The sequence below is a fragment of the Lissotriton helveticus genome, chromosome 3_2, assembly GCF_964261635.1.
Source record: "Lissotriton helveticus chromosome 3_2, aLisHel1.1, whole genome shotgun sequence".
NCBI classification, from domain to species: domain Eukaryota; kingdom Metazoa; phylum Chordata; class Amphibia; order Caudata; family Salamandridae; genus Lissotriton; species Lissotriton helveticus.
In genome coordinates this window covers 278,597,635-278,616,827 of record NC_136062.1, presented here as the reverse complement: position 1 = coordinate 278,616,827, position 19,193 = coordinate 278,597,635, and the positions used below count along the sequence as shown (strand labels likewise).

Sequence of the window (19,193 nt, the reverse complement as noted above, 5' to 3'; positions counted from 1 at the left end):
GGGCAAGCTGGTGTTGAGAATGCATATTAGTGTAACTTGGGATGTGTGTTTGCTAGTTTGCCCTTGGTGTTGCCCATGTGGTGTGGAGGGTGAGTTGCTGCATGTGAAGTGCCAATGGGTGCAAGAAATGGGACCTTCTGCATTATACAGCACACCGCAACAGCGGTATGGACTTTGGCATCTGGGGTTGAGAGTCCAGAGAAGCCATGCAGAGTATCGTTGGGGAATAGTTCGAGCAGGGTTCATGGCGCTGGGAGCAGTCCAGGTGCAGATGGGCACTTATGGCCCTGCTCATTCAGAGAAGGCTTGCCACTGTGTTGTCACTTTGAATCAAAAAGCGTGACCTGAGGAGGCGCGCGACGCGGCGATTCAAAATGGCCGCACCCTGAGGAGCTCCGCGCTGATGAGCAGCGCTCGTTGCTGAAGGACTTCTTATTTGGCAGCGCCTGGCTCTTCTGCCGCCGGAATATGCCATCGGAAGCACCCCTATCCATAAGGGTATGCTTGTAGGTTCCAAAATGCTGCTTTTGGGCTCAATATCGGCTGAAATGTCTCTCGCCGAATAACGGCCGCCATTTTGTTTTTCTTCCGTTTTTCACCGCAGCGTTTTTTTTTTCCTCCTAATTTACTTTCTGCTGCTAATTTGTATCCTGGCTACTTCCCTATTGCGAAAGGGTTGGACTTTTTCCCTCATATGTACAGGAGAGCTGTTGTGGCTATATATCGCCGTGTCTTCCCTCCTGACAGCCTCTCAGCATGCCGCAGGCTCGAGCCAGTGTAGTGGCGCCTTCAACCCTCAGACTCTCTTTTTCTGTGAAGAGATACTAATGTTGGTCTTAATTGAGGCTTTTGCTCGTTTTTTTATGTAGGGCTTTGCACCTCTTTCTGCTTTATTGATTATCTGCGCCCCTTTAGCCCAATTTCTCGACTTCTCAGTACTGCCTCATTCAATATTTAAGCTGTTTTTGCCTTCTTGCTATTGGTCTGCAGTCTGATGTTTTTTTGCGAACCCCTATTGTTTTTACTGCTTGTCCTTTGGAAGTATTGTGACTGTATAAGATAGAACCTGTGCACACTTCCAAGGCTCATGGTTCCGCCTTTGCCACGCGCAAGGAAACTGCAGCTAACGCTAAACAACTTAAAAAAGACCCACCATCGCCATCTAAGTCCCCACTTCCTGTCACACTGAAGGACATTATGGAGGAACTGCGTCTCATACGTCCTTTCATGACTGATACTGCTTCTACCCTTCAGAGATTAGACGACAAATGGTCTAGTCTGGACTTGAGAGTATCTGATGTAGAGCAAAAGATTTGTTATGTTCAGGGTGTTGTATCTAAAGTGGATAGCCTCACCAAGGAAGTTGCCCAGCTTAAGAAAAACCTCTGAGGATTTGGAAAATCGAAATCGACGCAACAATCTGCGCATTTACAGTATTCCGGAAGGTTCAGAGGGGTCCGATCCTATCCAATTTTTGAAGACCCAACTCCTTTCCATCACAGGTTTCCCTAAACATCTGGATATAAATATCCAACGGGCTCATCGTCTTGGACTAAGAAACTCTTCTTCTGCTTCAAAACCTAGAGGTATTATTGCTTATTTTCTTCTTTATTCTGACCTCATGATTATCCTCCACTCTGCTAAACAGCATAAGCAGTTGCTTTGGTCTGGTCATAAGACATTCATCACTCAAGATGTCTCTAAACCTACGGCTGCACGACGAAAGGAGTTTCTGGATCTGCGACCTACTCTTCTATCTATGAACGCTCGGTATGGCCTTATCCATCCTTGTTTCTTCAAAGTGACTTACAAGGAGAGGACTTTCAGCTTCGAGGATCCGGCGGACCTTCGAAAATTCATCCATACTCATAAAGAGGAATCCATGGAATTTAGCAAACCCCAATTTTTATGTCTTTACGTTTGTCGATTTCTTATTGTGATATTTCACCCTATGTTGTGCTGAGCCTTTATCATCTTTTTTTATTTTATTTATTTACTTATTTATTTATTTATTTTTTTCTCTTGTTTTACAGGTTCTCTTCATGTCGTCTTTTGTTGGTCAACTCGTTCTTGTGCTGCCCCGATGTCTGTATTATGCCCATCGTTATGCCTCCCCTCCTTCCTATATGTTTGGAAAGTTCCCTTCATTTGTCTTAATTGGTTACTCCTGGTCTTTTAACCATTCTGTTTTTAATCACACATTGTTGTGTTTTTTTTATGTGTTAGTAATCATATATTCGTTCTTCTCTTCTGCTCGTGCGGTTGTTTTGTTCCTGCCGCTCCGCCTCCCATTTTATTGTCCTTCTTTCACCTATTCTTCATGGCTAAAGTCTCTTGACTTTTGGTCATCCTCTCTCTCTCTCAATCGCTGTTTCAGGAGTTATCTCCTCCCTCTCCACCCCCTCTTTCTCTTCCCCTTATCTTTGGTTCCTCTCTTTCCTCTGCTCCTTTTTCCTTCCCTATTATTCTATCATTCGCCTGTCCTTTTTGTCTAACTCCTTCAATCCTTTTCTCCCTGGCAATAATCTTTTTTCTTCCCTCTGCTTCTCTTTTTGTCTTTCTTTGGCACTCTGTAACGCCATAACTTTTTGTTCCTTCTTTGATTATTTCTTTTCATGTTTGTGGTGGCTCTTTTCCTTTTCCATTCATTTTATTCAGATGGTACACTTTACTTTCATCGTCATTACCTACTTTAATTTCTTCTTCTTAACCTCCCTTCTTATGCTCTTTTTCTTACTATCCCCTTCCTTTCTACTATGAACAGTCTCCGTATTATTTCTTGGAATGTTAAGGGTCTTCGAAACCCTATCAAAAAACAACGTGCTTTGTCTCATGTTGCACGTCTGAAAGGCCAAGTTGCTTTATTGCAAGAAACACATCTTTCTTCACAAGATCAATCCTCGATGCGTAAGCAATGGGTCGGAGAAGCTTTTTGCTCTTCGGGTGTTAATAACAAAAATGGTGTTATTGTTTTATTTCATAAATCGTTAATCGTTCAAATTCAAAATGAAATTCATGATTCTAATGGTAGATGGTTGTATTTGGAGAGTGTTGTCAATAATGTTCATCTTTCCTTTTGCAATGTTTATGGCCCAAATGGGGTTGACCTGTCATTTTGGAATGAATTCTCTTCCCTTCTTTCTTCCAATGTGTGCAATAATTTGATTGTGGGGGGTGATTGTAACCAATTGATGGACCCGTTTTTGGATCGCAAATCTCAAGCACGTTATGTTCCTAACAAAATGAAAAAATCATTTCATAAGTCCATCTCCTCTAGAGGCCTAATAGATTCCTGGAGAATATCCATCCCGACTCCTTAGAATTTTCTTTTTTTTTTCCCAGTGCATGCTTAACACTCCCGAATTGATTATATTTTTCTCTCCCACCATGATTTTCAATTTATGACTAACTCTGAAATAGGCTCTATTCTCATTTCGGACCATGCCCCTGTTATTTTAGACATGGATTATCCCTCCCCTATTCCTGCTTCTCGTCGTTGGCGCTTCAACAATTCATTACTGTTGGATCCTCACTTTACTGACCATTTCATACATTTCATGGATGAGTTTTTTCATAATAATTCAGACACTGTTTCAAATTTTCATTTTCTCTGGGATGCTTTAAAGGCCGCTGCTCGCGGATGTGTTATTAATTTTGTTTCCCGCAAAAAGAAGAAAGACCTTTCTCAAGCTTCTCACTTTCTCAAACAAATTAAAGATCTTGAACACTTCTATTTTACTACTAATACACCCAATACATTATCTTTCCTTGTCAAACCTAAGATACAGTATAATAAGCATTCCTGGGACTCTGCATCTAATCAGCTTCTCAAATTTAAAGCTAAAATGTACGGAGGATGCAATAAGGCCGGTAAATCACTTGCAAATTATCTCAAAATTAAGAAGCAGAAATCTAGGAATGTGGCTATTAAAGATTCTCAGGGTTCCCCTCAAACCTCGGATGCTAAGATTCTTGAGTGTTTTGTAAATTACTATTCTTCCCTTTACACACCAGACTCCATTCCTTCTTCTGAGCAGATAGACTCCTTTTTTCGTTCTATTTCTAAACCCGCTGAAACTCTGGTGGACCTCATTTCCCTCGATGCTCCCATCACAGAAAAGGATATTATTGCTGCACTTTTCCTCCTCCTCAAAGATAAAACTCCCGGTCCGGAAGGATTTACTGTGCGATTTTTTCTCCACTTTAAAACAGTTTTAGTACCACATTTGCTTCACTTGATCAATCATTTCCTTGCCACAGGAGAATTTAGGGGTTCTTTTACTTAGGCCATGCTCTGTCTTCTACCTAAAAAAGACAAAGACCCCTCCCTTTGTAAGAATTATAGGCCAATTTCCCTTGTAAATACCGACTGCAAAATGTATGCGAAAATATTGGCTCTTCGTCTCAACACTGTCATTCCTGATTTGGTCAATATTTACCAATTAGGTTTTGTTAAAGGTAGATCGATAACTGATAATTCAAGAACACTTCTTAACATCTTACTGCAAAGTTGGACTCTCCTATTGCGGCGATCACTCTAGACGCTGAGAAGGCTTTTAATCGTGTCAATTGGGATTTTATGTTTGGTGCGCTCCGTTGGCATGGTTTTAGCCCCACCATCCTCAGGTATATTAAGCTTCTTTATTCTGATCCTAAAACTTCCATTTGGGTTAATGGTACCCAATCTGATTATTTCTCCCTTCATAGAGGTACCAGACAAGGTTGTCCCCTCTCATCTCTCCTTTTCATTCTTGCTTTGGAACCCTTTTTGGAAAAAATCACACAATCTTCCTCATATTCTGGTTTTGTATATAAAGAGGTGGATATTAAATTTGCTGCCTATGCCGATGACATTTCACTTTATATTTCAAATTCCATTGCCTCCCTCCCTCCCTTTTCTCATTACTTCAGGACTATTCTCTGGTTTCGGGCTACAAACGAAATATCGATAAGTCGGAGGTCCTTCCCCTTAACAAGTTTTGTTTTTCTCACATGTTTGAGGGTTCAGGATTTGAATGGAATCCCAGATGTGTTAAGTGTCTGGGTATCCTATATGCTAATACTATTAAAGAAACAATCAAAATCAATCATTCTGATATTCTCAAGAAGACCTCATCACTCATAGAACGTTGGTCTCCCCTTTTTCTCTCTCATGGTGGGGTCGTTTATCGACTATCAAAATTATGTTGCTTTCTATTGTTAATTTCTATCTCTCTATGCTCCCCATTTCACTTCCTCACTACTTTTTCAAATCTATCAATAGTCTTCTTGTGAAATTCTTATGGAGCAATCGCAAAGCTAGGGTATCACTTCTCCGTCTTCAACAACCTAAAAAACTTGATGGTGTCAATTTTCCCAATATTTCACGTTTTCACTCTGCATTTACTCTTAAACAAATCTGGCCTTTTCTCGCAGATTCCTCCTCCTTCCCTTTAACGGCCTGGAGTTTACTGGAATTAGCTCAACTCTCTCCCTTCTCTTTCCTCACAGCAACCCGCTTATCTCAACCTCCCTCACGATTTATGTCTCCTACCTTCAAGCATTCCAAAGCTCTTACACTTTTGCTTTTCCGTTCTTTCTACTCTTCATCCCACCTCCATTTGTGCTCTCCGATTTGGTACAACAAATTTCTCAAAATTAATAACAAAGCACTCTTTTGGAAGGAATGGATTGATATAGGCATTATAACCTTTGACCAATTGATCATCGGCGATTCCTTACGTACTTTCCAGGATCTATGTGATTCCTTTGGCATAACTTCCAAACACTCTTCACATTTTCACTTGCTCACTCATACCTTCTCTACTGTTATAATGCAGGACATTCCCTCTTCTTCTGTTGTCTCTCCCCTTTCCTCCCCTCCAGATTTTTCCATCCCCTTTAGAGCCTCAGCTATTTGTAAACTATTATCACCTTCCCCAATTGATAGGCTCAAATCTAAATTGGAACTCTTGTGGGAATCGGACTTGGGCCAGGATTTTTCTGCACAAATCTGGGAAGCTCTTTGGTCTAAAATACACACTGTCTCACGATTAGCTAGCACCACACAGACTTTTTATTTTTTCTACAATAGGCCTTATTATACCTCCTCTGATTTTCTGATTTGAGTAAATTTGGACTGTTGGACTCTAAAAAGTGCTGGTCTTGCTCATGTGATAATAGGGATTTGTTACATATGTTTTTTCACTGCTTTAAGGTCAAAACACTTTGGTCTCGTATTTGGTCTACACTTAATAATATTCTATCTACCGATGTTCCCTTTGATATTGTTCACATTTTTCTGGGTGGGTTGGCCCCCGTATGGAATGTTCCTTGTCATGTTTGTAAGTTTATAGATCAATTTATAGCAATTTATTTTCAAATTATTATCACAAACTGGAAAGATACTGCAAAAATTGCCTATTCTGCATGGTGGAATTTGTTATGCCACCATTACAGACTTGATCGTGCTCACGCTACATCTGTGCCTCTGTTAATCAAAAGAGATTTGCTATGGTCTCCCTTAACTGATTACCTCTCTAGACATGCTCCCTGATTCCCTGTTTTTTTGATTGTTTTCAATTCTCTATCTTTTTTCTTTTCTTTTTTCTCTTTTAAAGATTATTTGTTAATATTTCATTATGATGATATTATATCTTTGTTGCCTCTTTTCTCTCCTCCCCCTCCCCTCTTCTTTTCCTCTATGAAAAATCTACAAAAGCACTGTTTATTGGTATATTGTTTTCCCCTTTTTCTGGGGAATTATTTTCTCTTTTGCACTTCATTATAGGATGTTCAATGCTTCTTTTAGTAGTTCTTGCATTTGTACTGATGTTTTACGTTGTTTAACTTCCTTCAATAAAGCTTTTTAAACTAAAAAAAAAGCATGACCTGAGATCTGATGAACAAAGCCAAAATATCCTTTTGAAGCTCTTCCAACTCCTTCAATTCAAAGGATTCTTAATTATAGAGACTGGCCAATTTCTGTTTGTCATCCATGAGTTCAGTGCACTGGAATTTAAAGTGAATATTTCAGCAAATCTACATCCAGCTTTGAACCTTACACTAGCAGTATGTTTCTTGCGGATGTATGCACTAACTGGTACCATATACTTGAAGTTCTGTCACTAGAAATATCGTTGTGATAAAAGATACCTCCCAGAGACTTTAAAATGTAGCTGAACTGATGGAAGGAGAAACACTACTGCTACCATATATCCATGAACTCGCAGCTATTGTGTATGCATTCTGTATAGAAACTGGCCAATTCTCCTACAATTCTAGTGACATTTCCTACTCTAGAAACATTGCACTAGTCTCTGTATAGTGTTTTGGGATGGACAAATACCACTGTTTATATCCATAAAAATTCTTGAACTGATGTTTAACGCCAGCCTTCAAACCATCTTCAGGTAAAGAGAACATCGCCACCCACAAATCCAGAAGAACGTAACACAATTCTCTTTCGTATCAGTAGTATTATAAAGACTTGGCCCAAATAAGTGGCACAGAATTGCTCTAGACCTGCAGAAACTTCGAATTTTGAAACACAAGTCTTGGATCACCCTCAGAAAGGATAGTCGTGCTTCTGAACTTCAAACACCTTTTTAATCAGGTCATCTAACTTTGCATCGAAGACCTCCTTGGCAGCAGTGGGCTTTTTTTCTGACTGCCATCTCTCTCTCTTCCAGCCCCTCATCTAGTTGTAATGCTGTACCTCCATTGAACCAACACCTGTCAAGGTTGTTTCTATTGACTCTGTGACATCTCTCAATCCGCTCTATATGCAGCTCTGTCACAGGCATGTGGTTCTATTCAGGAGAACTTAAAATAGGCACTTGCATGTTGTGACAGGTTTGAGCGACCACACTCTTTTCCAAGGCTACGTCCAACTTTGTGTCCAGCACAGCCTCCAAAGACAAGTCACCATACACTTTTCGAAGGCTACATCCAACTTTGTGTCCAGTACAACTTCCACAGATAAGTCTCCTCACATCTGGTGTCTGAAAAGCAGCTGAATGGTTCTTTTGGCTAAAGAGGACAGTTATTATTGCTGACTCAGCATCTGCAAATTGGTAAATCCCCCTTTTACCTGACTCCCACGACCTCTCGCATCCGCTCCTTGGATACATAGCAAATCTTAGCATTTGGTTCACTGCAGTGTCATTTTCTGATCTAGATTAAGAAGGGGGCAAATGCTGATGTCTACAGAGAATGCAACTCCTGAATGAGTCATACTTGCTGCGCTGCCCTGGACACTTGAATGTCTTGGGAACCATTTCCCATTCCCCGTGACGCTTACCCTCTCTGCCTCTTTGAGAATGAAATCCGGATATTGAAGGTGAACAATCATAGCCGGATCTCATTTACTCCCTCAAAGTTTCAAGGTCGACCATCACAAAATGTATGTAAAATATCCTGCCCCAGTGAGGCAAGCTTGCCTTGTTTTGTTTTCGGCTGTTGCATTATTAGCCATGTGGCTCAAGGATTGCACAAACTTAGCAAAATCATGTTGTGCAGAGACCAGATTGAAAGGCAGCCCTGCATGCCCTACTTTCCAATACTCAAGAGAGGTTCCATATCGGGCAGGCATCCATGGTCAGGACTTGAAACCTCTTTGCCCTTCTGGGTCAGCAACAGGCAGATTGACCAGCCCTCAGAGCAGCCATCAGGTCTGGAGATTTGGAGTAGAACTGGAGCCTCATATGCTCAGTTCTTTGCCAGGTAGTTAGGAATTATCCCCTAAGATAACAGGTCTTCTTTCTATTCTTCCGCCATGTTGAGCTCATTTCCAAAAGGGAGGTTTCACCTGTTTTCGAAGTTTGAGGTCAGCTATGGTTGGTGTAGGCTTCTACACCAATCCAGCAGACGTTTCTCCATATTCTCCTCCTAACATTTATTTCGCTATGATCCATCCTGTCAGTTTGTCTTAATACAGAAACAACACCACAGTGCTCCTGGCTACAGTTTTCTAAAACGTCACCTCTAGGGCTTCCTTAGAATTCACTCTCTCTCTCCCAACTCCTAATGACAGCCCTGTCCAGACCCCAGATTTCCAAATAACTCTTCCACCTCTTCACGTCTCATTTGCACCCACCCCCCGTGGTGAGAAGGTCTGTGTCCCTTCCTCTCAAAGAAGAGAAGGGAATCTACTGAAAGGCATATTTGATCTACAAAGAAGTTGCTAAGACAAAAAGCCCTTAGGCCGTAGATGGCTTTGAAGTTGGTAAGTTGGCAACCTCTCCCCAAAGACAAGGATACGTGAAAACCAGCAATGATATCTGACTCACAGGAACCTCAACTAGAGGAAAAAGAGGAAGCCACGTGTGCAGACTCACCAACGTTTTAGGCAGTTCATGCAACAATGATTTAAAATATATTTTAACAACCTAGGAAATAAAATCCAGCATGCCCACCAGTTTTGAAAGGCTTCAGCTACTTGCATAAACGTCTCTTAACCTTTGTTAGCTTTCAGACTGTAAGTAGCATAACCATTTCACTTTACAGATTTAGACACAAATAAGCAATGTTTACCTTTTGGATGCACCTTTTTAAACTGACGTATAAACTGGTAAATTATAATTTAAATCTAAATATGTCTTTACTTTTCCTTTTAAAATACAGGCTTGGTCTGAATGGTACCTGGTTGGGCTGAACCCCATGTTGTAGGTTTTGCTCCAATTGGGAGTGGAGAAGGGTTAATCTGCAGACTCACATTAGCCTCTCTTCTCTTTCTATACTAACATTTTGCCCCACCTCTTGCATTTTATGATCCCCTTCCTTAACCAGAACGACACCATGTAAAAGCTGAAAGAACCACGTCCTAACTCCGAAGCGTCCGAGGGGGGAAGGTATCCAGAGTTGGCACAAGACAGAGAAGGAACTGAGTAACGAAGATTACTAGTAAGTAATCTGGAAATGTTCTGGTTGGCTAAAAACTCACATAGGCTTCCAGTTAACATCTCTCTAAGGATACCTTTTAGTAGAGTGAGCATTACTATGTATGCGCGAGCTAGCTCAGATCCTTCAGAGGCAGATCATATGGCATATTAGAATGCATTTCACCAGGAATCTTGTACACTGCTGAGACATGACTTTTACTTAGTATGAAAACATTTTGCCAAGTGTATATAAAGAGCATGTAGAAAATCAGTCTTTTTGCTGAACAAATTTAATAACATCACAGAATTCAGGTTTTGTATCTACAAAATGCAATGTACACAGAAAAATAAAGCAATCAAATGCAAAAACATTGTTGATATGAAACACACTGTCAAAGAGGATTGTTCATGGGCATATGAAATACTGGAGACAGCTACTTCCGGTGTCGCCATTTCAATGGCGCCTGCTTGGAAACCTTTTGTCCAACCTTGGAGGGTTTCAGAATAGTTTTTCATGCTCTGACATAAATCCGTGTGCACAAAACATCATCAGCTCCAAAGGTCTGTAAGGAAGGGCAATATAAAAGATGTTATACTCATTCTTCAAATATACTTCACTGGATTTACTTCATGCAGCAAGAGGAAGAATAACAGGCCAACAAGTCAGCACTGTAGGTACAGACAAAGACACAACAACCATGCAGTAATCCAATTGCAACCTAATAATATTGAATCAAACAACAACAAATGCATAATATGCACACATGACAGATAAGGTTTCAGAACAAAACTACAAGACACTATTAATTTGGTCATATATAATTAATTTCCATTTTGTCAACTAAAGTTTCCACCTGGGAATTCAAAGGTGCTTAGCACTGGATCTAATAATGCCTAACTGCAGAGGATTGGAGATAACATCTAATTTAAAAAAAAACTCTTCTTTCCACTGTCGGTGCATAAAAGGTGCTGCAAGAAATTTAAATTTATTTTGCAAGATCTGCGTAATTTTGTGAAAATTATACAAAATGTGTGTTTTCCGTGTTTTCATTCTGTTTAGTATTTGACTATTTGCATAAAATAGAAATTCAAGGAGAAAATGACTGTCAGACCCGATTTTACTATTCCATCTAGACATTTCCTGTTTTAAACAGTGACGTGTGTGACAACATTCGGGGCAATATTGGACCTGTGAAATCTTGCTAATTGTGTATCGTGAATTTCACAAGAAGAAGCAAGAAGCCTTTCGCGTGTCCCTCTTTTCTCCGATTAACTATTCATTTTTTTGCATTGATCTCTAGCATTAAATCAAGCTCCCATATAAATCTCGATTCTATAAAATGTCTTATAGCTGCTTTTCCAGTTTCCATATTGTTCTGACTTTTCCCGGCTCTTCAAAAACACCATCATTTTTGTACTGATCAATAGATATTCAGTTGGGTCTTCTGCACGTGCTTACTACTGCACTGTCTACTTATCGCCAATATTATTGCAAGAACAGTCACTCCTAAAATGTCTCTTTGCTTAAAAGTAAATGCATGTACCCTCTCCAGCTTGGCTTCTGATCTGGAAGAAGAACAGAGCCCATCCTTTTTGTGGTCGTGGATGGTGTCACAGTGTCATGACCTCTTTCTGTTAGTTTTATCGGCCGCTACATTCTTCTCATTCTTAAAGGACTGAGTCTACTTCTAATCTGTCTCCTTTTGCAACCTCTGGCCTCCTTCCAATCGCATGCCTCCTCTTACAGGACTCTGCTCTTACCCCAGTTGAAGTTAATGATAATGTTGCTTCTCTTGCAACATGCATTAGGTCTTTTCACTTTGACTTTTTCACATAATCTGCTGACGCAGAGATCCATCTTTAGTTCTGTCACTGCCTTGTCCAGGGAGCTCAGCATTTCTCCCACTGCATGTCAGCCCTCTCTTGCTGAATGAGTAATTGAAGTCTAAATCTGAACTTCCAGATGAAAGCAGTGTCTGTGGAGTCTGCTCAGTCTGTCTCAACATCTAATTACTAGTTCCCCTCTATGAGCCTTCACCAGCCTCCAGTTACCTAAGTGTGGCACCTGAGCTTTTAATGTGATCCAGGTCTGTATTTCAACACTCAGGCTTGCAGCTCTAGTGTGTCATGTATCTGTTAGCTTTGGGTGCTGCACAAGGTTCTTCCCAAGCTGCTGTCTGTCTATCTATCTATCTATCTATCTATCTATCTATCTATCTATCTATCTATCTATCTATCTATCTATCTATCTATCTATCTATCTATCTATCTATCTATCTATCTATCTATCTATCTATCTATCTATCTATCTATCTATCTATCTATCTATCTATCTATCTATCTATCTATCTATCTATCTATCTATCTATCTATCTATTTGTGTAAATAAATATATATATTCACTGAAAAAGCCTATGTGTGTATATATATATATATATATATACGTATATATATACACACATGCAAGCACACGAAAAATATATAAAATATACTCACTAGGGCACTGCTCTAACTGCCTTCTTTATGACCATATCCTGCTCTTTCATAAGGAGCACAACCACATCCAAAGTAAGTCCCTTCAGTGCCAGTGATTGCTATGGTAATGTGTAATTTTTCAGATTTTTTTTTTTTTGTATTTAGCTAGTTTAAAAAAAAAATATTGTCGAGGGCCCAGCAGCTCACCTAACAAACCTATAACCATAAAAATGACAAATCAAGCACAGGGAAAACCAAAAGGCTGGTGGGTTACCCAGACCCATTTGCTTGTCCAATGTCAGTTTTTTTAAGCAGCTCCTGTCCATTAAAAGGACAGAAGCTTATTTCAAACATAAAGAATGTCATTCAGTGAATGTGATCGCGAAGTATGCATTGGTCTGGGACCGATAGCCAAATACTCACATTGAGATGGTGGGAGCTGTTGCACGGGTACAGCTTTCATTTTGCAGGTAGTTGATATCAGATCAATATTTTCAGTTGTACTTCAACAGAAGTTGTGATTCAACAGAAAAGAGACACCTTTTTCATATCTCCTCCTGTTACCAAATTTCAATCAGTTGCAAAGGACATTCTGCCAATAGGAAAGTTATTTTCAGGGGGTGTGGTCTCGGCGGGCAGCACAATGGCCACTCCTTGAGTGAGCTATGCCGGCCGAGACAAGGTCCTGTGTGAGCCGAGGGGGAGAGGGGACGGCCCTGTCTCACTCTGTGCCCCGGAGCTTGCACAGTCCTCCCTTGTCGGTGAGCCCCGGCGACGGGCATAGTGCGGACAGCGGATGAGGGGCTGGCCCCGATTGAAGATCAGCGGACTGAGCATCGGACAAGCGTGTGGGGCCTGCCAGGCTCACGCGCTATCACTCCACAGACTACTAAGGCCGATGTAGGAAGAGCTGGCAGTGGCCAAAGGTGAGGCCCACGTGTGACGCCTAACAACATTAAAGCAACCCAGAGCATTACTATAGGGTAGGCGCTCCCCCCCGGCTGAGAAATTAGGCGCTCACGGGCCAGGAGGTGGGCAACAGTGCGTGTCCTGGGCTATTGCACCAAAATAGAGCCTGAGGATATAACAGGAGCCCTTCCTATGTTCAAATACCAACGGATTTGCAGCTCTTGGAAAGAAGCAGCATTATAAGTAGGGGCTCTTGACTACAGTTGAGGGAATTACCTTCGGGTGAGGTCCCCGACCGTCCTGGGCTATGCGTCTTGCAGTGAGTTGAGCAGGTATAGAAGTCTATTGGCAATACTGTTTCAGAGCTGCGGAACAGCACAGTGATGGGGAAGACAGATACCAAAGAGACCAAGTTATCGTTCGATAACAAACGACAAACACAACAAACAGATTCTGGGACTGAAGGGGACGGATACAACCCTCCCTCGGGCATACTGACGATCGTGATGAAGACCTACGTGCTCTTCTGCTTTAAATGAGGTCCATATTATAAATTTTGGGGTTGAACCCATATAGTCAGTGGGACCTGGGTAATTGCTCGGTATATAAAGAAAGGGTCCCAGACAGTACACAACAAATTACTAAATTCAAAGTTTGATGAGTTGAATTATTTCAAAAAAAGATCGAATCAAGGTGCAAAGTGTTTAAATTTCACCACACCTGTCCTAAACATTCATTAGCTCATTACTCAAAACATGAATATATACACATTACACACAATTTCAATATGGAAACACTTTGCACCTTGATTCGATCTTTAAATGAGGTCCAGCCTTAAGACAATTGACACCAAACTTGACGTACTTACCTCACAATTGGATCAGGTTAAGAAATGCGTTGACACGCACAAAACTAGGCTGGACCAATAGGAGAACTGCTCCTCAGATGCACAGGATTTTCTAGTAGAGGCCAAAGAACAGTTGTTGCAAATGGACAAGGTTTGGACCCTGATCAGAGCCAAAAATGATGATTTAGAAGCCAGGTCCCAGTGTAACAATGTTCGCATACTGGGAATTCCCGAGACGACTGCCATTGCTAAAATGGAGATATATATGTGGAGGAGTTACTGCGTGACCTGTTTGAGGCCGACCTATCATCAGTTTTTATTGTGGAACGTGCACACCGTACCCTGGGCCCTAGACCACCTGTGGGCGCCACTCCAAGGTCAATCCTGTGCTCAACTACCAGGATCGAGATGTAGTGCTCCGTCTGGCCACGGAGCGGGGATCCATTCAATACAAGCACAACACAATCTCATTCTTTCCAGACTTCACCCTAATGGTCCAGGCGGCAAGGCGTGAATTCGTCCCAGTTAAGTGTCTGCTACAACAGGTGGAGATCCCCTATGCGCTATTGTACCCCGCACAACTAAAGATCACATATGACGGCACCCCCATTTTTTCACCAACGCTAAGTCAGCGATGAAGTTTGCAAAGCATGTGGGAGGGAAGAGGCGCAACACTGCAGCCAAAGGACAGATGAGCCCAGAGAAGAATCTCAGTGACAATGACTAAATGTTGCTTATTGTTGATGTTCGGTTTCCCGTTACCAACTTTTATGATATTGCGTGCACATAGGCGCTGCGACACGGTTCACCCAGTTATTAGCTGGAGCAACAATCTTTAGACAAAGTATGTCAGGGCCACGGAACATAGATGTTAAACACATACCACAAGTGCATTGTATATGTCTCGGCCACCCCGCCTTCGGGCAGGGCTGTAAGCCGGTGACACCATGCCCCAGGGGAGAGCTCCTACGTTCTACCACCAGGTCTCGACCTGGGACACACTGGTGTTTATGTTTTTTGAAGGTGGGATTAATGCACAACCTAATTGGGGGGTTGGTGTGGGTGGGGGGTGCGCAGGGGTTGTTACAGTTGGTAGGTTAGACAGCAGAGCGATTTACACTTCTATACACAATGCTACTATAACTCACACGCAAAATGACCATACCAGAGAACAGTTGGGTGGGCCGGATCTCCAAATGGGAGCACAAGGAACGTAACATGCGCAAATACAGCATTGGCAGTCAGGACTATGTGACAGACATATGGACACTGAGAAAACATGACTAATGTTAAATTTCTAACTTGGAATGTTCTCAGGCTGAATGATTGTAGGAAGATTAGACTAGTCCATGCCTATCTAAATAGACATGATACATGGGTTTGGATAACCTAACAAAGACGATTGAAAGCCTCATAGACCAGCTGCCAGACAGCAAAGATCATTTCCCGGCATCCACGGAGCAGTAATATTGAAAACCTGCTTTTATGAAGTGCTTTCACCCCGTGTAGAGTGGTTGAACTTCTGGCACTGGGCAGCAGTTCTGCAATGAGCCTGTTAGATAGGCATGATACAGGAAACCCACCTAAACTGTATGTTGCATGAAAAACTACATCACAAGCACTGGGGACACACCTTCTCCTCTATATATTCTAATTATGCAAGAGGCGGAGGAATACTGATCTGGTAAGGACTACATTGGAAAACCATAGAATCACAATTAGATCCTGATGGTAGATTGATGATACTCTGTGGGCCATTGAGGGGAGTTTAAATGATGCTAGTAGCCATCTATGGTCCAACTGTAGACTGTCCTCAGTTCTTTCAAAATGTGTGGGCAAAAATTCAGCTTTTGGGATGTGACATTATAATATTGGGTCGGGATTTTAATGCTGTTCTAAATTATACATGTTAGACCTGGCATCTTTGAGGTGTGGTTTCCCCTGTCTTTTTGCCTCTGCCTCCTCTATTTTTGACGCTGTGCTGGATTTCGTTTTTGCTGGTTTAGATGCTTTGGGCACTTTGCCACTGCTGATCAGTGTCAAAGTGCAAGTGCTCCCTGTGTAAATTGTTATTGTAATTGGTTATCCTTGATTGGCATATTTGTATCACCAGGAAGTCCCTAGTAAAGTGCACTGAGTGGGCTAGGGCTGGTGATACAAATGCTACTAGTGGGCCTGCAGCACTGAATGTGCCACTCACATGAGTAGCCCTAAAATGGTGTCTCAGGCCTGCCACCGCAGTGCCTGTGTGCAGTCTGTGAACTGCCATATCCTCCTGGCCAGTGTCCCCACTGACCAGGCCTAACCCTTCCATTTCTGTACACATTGGTCACCCCTATCGAAGGCCCAAGGTACCCCTAGTGTTTGTATCCAGCGTCCTCAGTCACAGGCGGTCGTTCTTTCTAAATACCGGGAGTTGGAAACCTTCAGCTATTCCCATCAGATATGGCAATTTGAACGTTACTTATTACACAGATCCCAACTCCCGGGAAGCAATTTTCTGGCCATCCCCAGATAATGAACAAGTCTTTTGATGCTAGTATCGTTTATCCTCGTCATCTACTTGCCTCATAACTTAATTGGGAAGAATCTTCATAGACAACTTTTACTTTCCTGTCCAGCGAGTTCATTCCTATACTACTCCCAGTGCAAATAAACTGTAAACAATGAACAGGACCTAATCTAGTGATTCCTAGATATCACCCTCATCCGTCGACATCTACAACATATATGTTCTTCGCTCTCATCTACCTGCGTTTGAAGATATCAAGAAACCCTAAATATCGACTGACCTGTCACACCCTAGCCAAGAATGAGGTTTGAGTTTGCACAAATTTTTAGCAATAGACGGTAACCTGAAAAAGGCTCAAGAGCCGAAACGCGCGTTGTGACATCTACCGCTTTGCCTTCAACATTTTGTTCAGTCTCATGTCTATTGGTTATGTATTTTTTCTAGTATGCTTTTAACTGACTTTTGTTATATTGAAAAACAACTATAAGAAAAGAAAAGAAAACAGAAGGGAAAAACACAAAAGGAGTACAAAATATATAAATCTTAAAAGAATTGATAAATATATATAATATATACCAATAAAATCAAACGAGAATATTTCATTGTTTGAGACTATCTATATATAGTTGGACTTTTCAATTTTATATGAAAGCTATATCAACCATGATCTCCATTTAAATATATTTTGAATTTGTCACTTGGCTATAGACGTTCCTTAACCAAGGTACCCCCTTGGACAGGGTGCAGTGTATGTGAAAGGTAGAGCAATTACTAGTGCAGGTGACATGCTCTGGTAGTGAATTACAGCCATTTTTGTTTTTCACTATCGTAAGGCTATCTTGCCCATAGTCTATCATGGGGAATGCTGGCTACAGTGGCTACGTGCATATCTTCCCATACGAGCAAGATAGGACATAAAAGTCTGGTATCCCTGAACTCAGAATTTAATAACACGTCTTTTAGGAAAGGTGTTTTTTAAATCCTGTGTTTGAGAACAGCCCTTTTAGAAAGTGGCTGTTCTCTTGTCTGATCTTTCTGTGCCCCTTGGCCTGTTTTGAATTGACTGTCTGGTTTGTGAGTGGCAGGGGCTGGGTGGTCCCAGAGGCTGAGTGGGCCATCCCGGGGCTGAATAGCTCCATCTGCATCTAGAGTGGTGGGAGGGGGTAGCACCTGGGCCTGAATAGGGCTGTGCCTGCCTTCCACAATGCTGGCTCCACCTCCTGCTGGGTGGCTGACGACCCTGCCCCTCTCTCTGAAAGGAAAGGAGAGGCCAGGAAAACAAAGTGCTCAAGGAACACCCAGAGCTGGTTCAGACCAGGCTCAGAGCCCTCCTGCCCAAAGGGAACAGAGACTTTTAGAGGTACAAGTACAGGACCCCAGACTACAGAAAATTAGATTATCCTAGAATCAAGAAGGAACCTCTGCCAAGGAGAAAGCTGGAAGACTGAAGAAGGAAGACTGTGCTGCTGTTGCTTTGCTGGACTGACCTGCAGTTGCTTTGCTGCCAAGGAGAGGGGAAGGACTTTGCTTTGTGCTGTGTCCCCTTGTTTGAAGGAATCTCCAAGGGCCTGAAGAAGAGCTGGCTCCCTGTTAAGAAGTCCCAGGAACAAAATGACTTCACCCCCAGCTTCCCTGAACTCTGCTGAGAGAGTTCTGTCCTTCCTACAGTGCTTGGGCCAGTTGTGGTGCCTCTGGAAGTTGTACCTGTGTTGGGAGGCTGGAAACCAAGATTTTAAGAACTTTCTTCAAAGTTTATCGCATCGCTCGCTTGCGGAGCGCATCCCCGTCAGTGCGAGGAAATTCCTGCCGCCGCAAAGGCCGAGATCGTCGCAGCGCCTGTTGCCGCTGCCAGATTCGTCGCATCCTTCATTTGCGGGACGCACCAGTCCGGTGCTGGAAGATTACCATCGCTGAGAGTATCGTCGAGAGCCTGTCATCACTGGGTGAGATTGTGGTACCGCTTGCTTGCGGACCGCATCACGTTGCTGCGAGAGTCGTCGCAGAGCCATCGCATCGAGGGGCTGCGAGACGAGAAGATCGATGCTGAGCCGCACATCGTCGCCGCACTGGAGATCGCCGCCACCCTGAAGATCATCGCATCGTACCTTTTGTGAGACGCTTCCACCGAAACCTGTGCACCGGAATGCACACAAGGTATCGCATCCCTCCCCATACGGACCAGAGTCACCGCAACACGCCCGCTGCGTCCAGCGGGGCTGTCGCATCGCCGACTCAGGGTCTCAGTGATTTTCAATGCTACAGCTTTCACTTGGAACTTTTGTCGCATCTAAAGGTACTGTTGGCTAAAACGTGACGCAACTGTGGATTATTTTAACGCAACTTTGAGAACTCATTTGAAACCATTTTCTTGAACTGTGTATGATGGATTTTTGTCATTTTGGTCTTGTGTAGTTTAGATTAAATACCTTTATTTTTCTAAACTGTTTTGGCGTCAGTTTGTGAAGTTTTCACTGTGTTCCTGTGAGTGTTGGTACAAATACTTTGCACATTGCCTTCGATAAGCCTGACTGCTTGTGCCAAGCTACCAAGGGTGTGAGCAGGGGTTATCTGAAGAGCGTATCCTTCTTAC

General features: G+C 42.3%; 1 protein-coding gene across 1 annotated transcript in view; it reads right to left on the bottom strand.

Moving 5' to 3' along the window:
- Window positions 1-10,285: 10,285 nt before the first annotated feature.
- The window catches only part of CRABP1 (cellular retinoic acid binding protein 1), a 163,773-nt gene continuing 154,865 nt past the window's right edge, over window positions 10,286-19,193 (bottom strand). Inside the window, exon 4 of the mRNA XM_078684642.1 lies at window positions 10,286-10,423. Within this exon, the coding sequence (XP_078540768.1) occupies window positions 10,373-10,423 (51 nt within the window). The 3' untranslated portion in view covers window positions 10,286-10,372. The remainder of the gene's footprint in view (window positions 10,424-19,193) is intronic.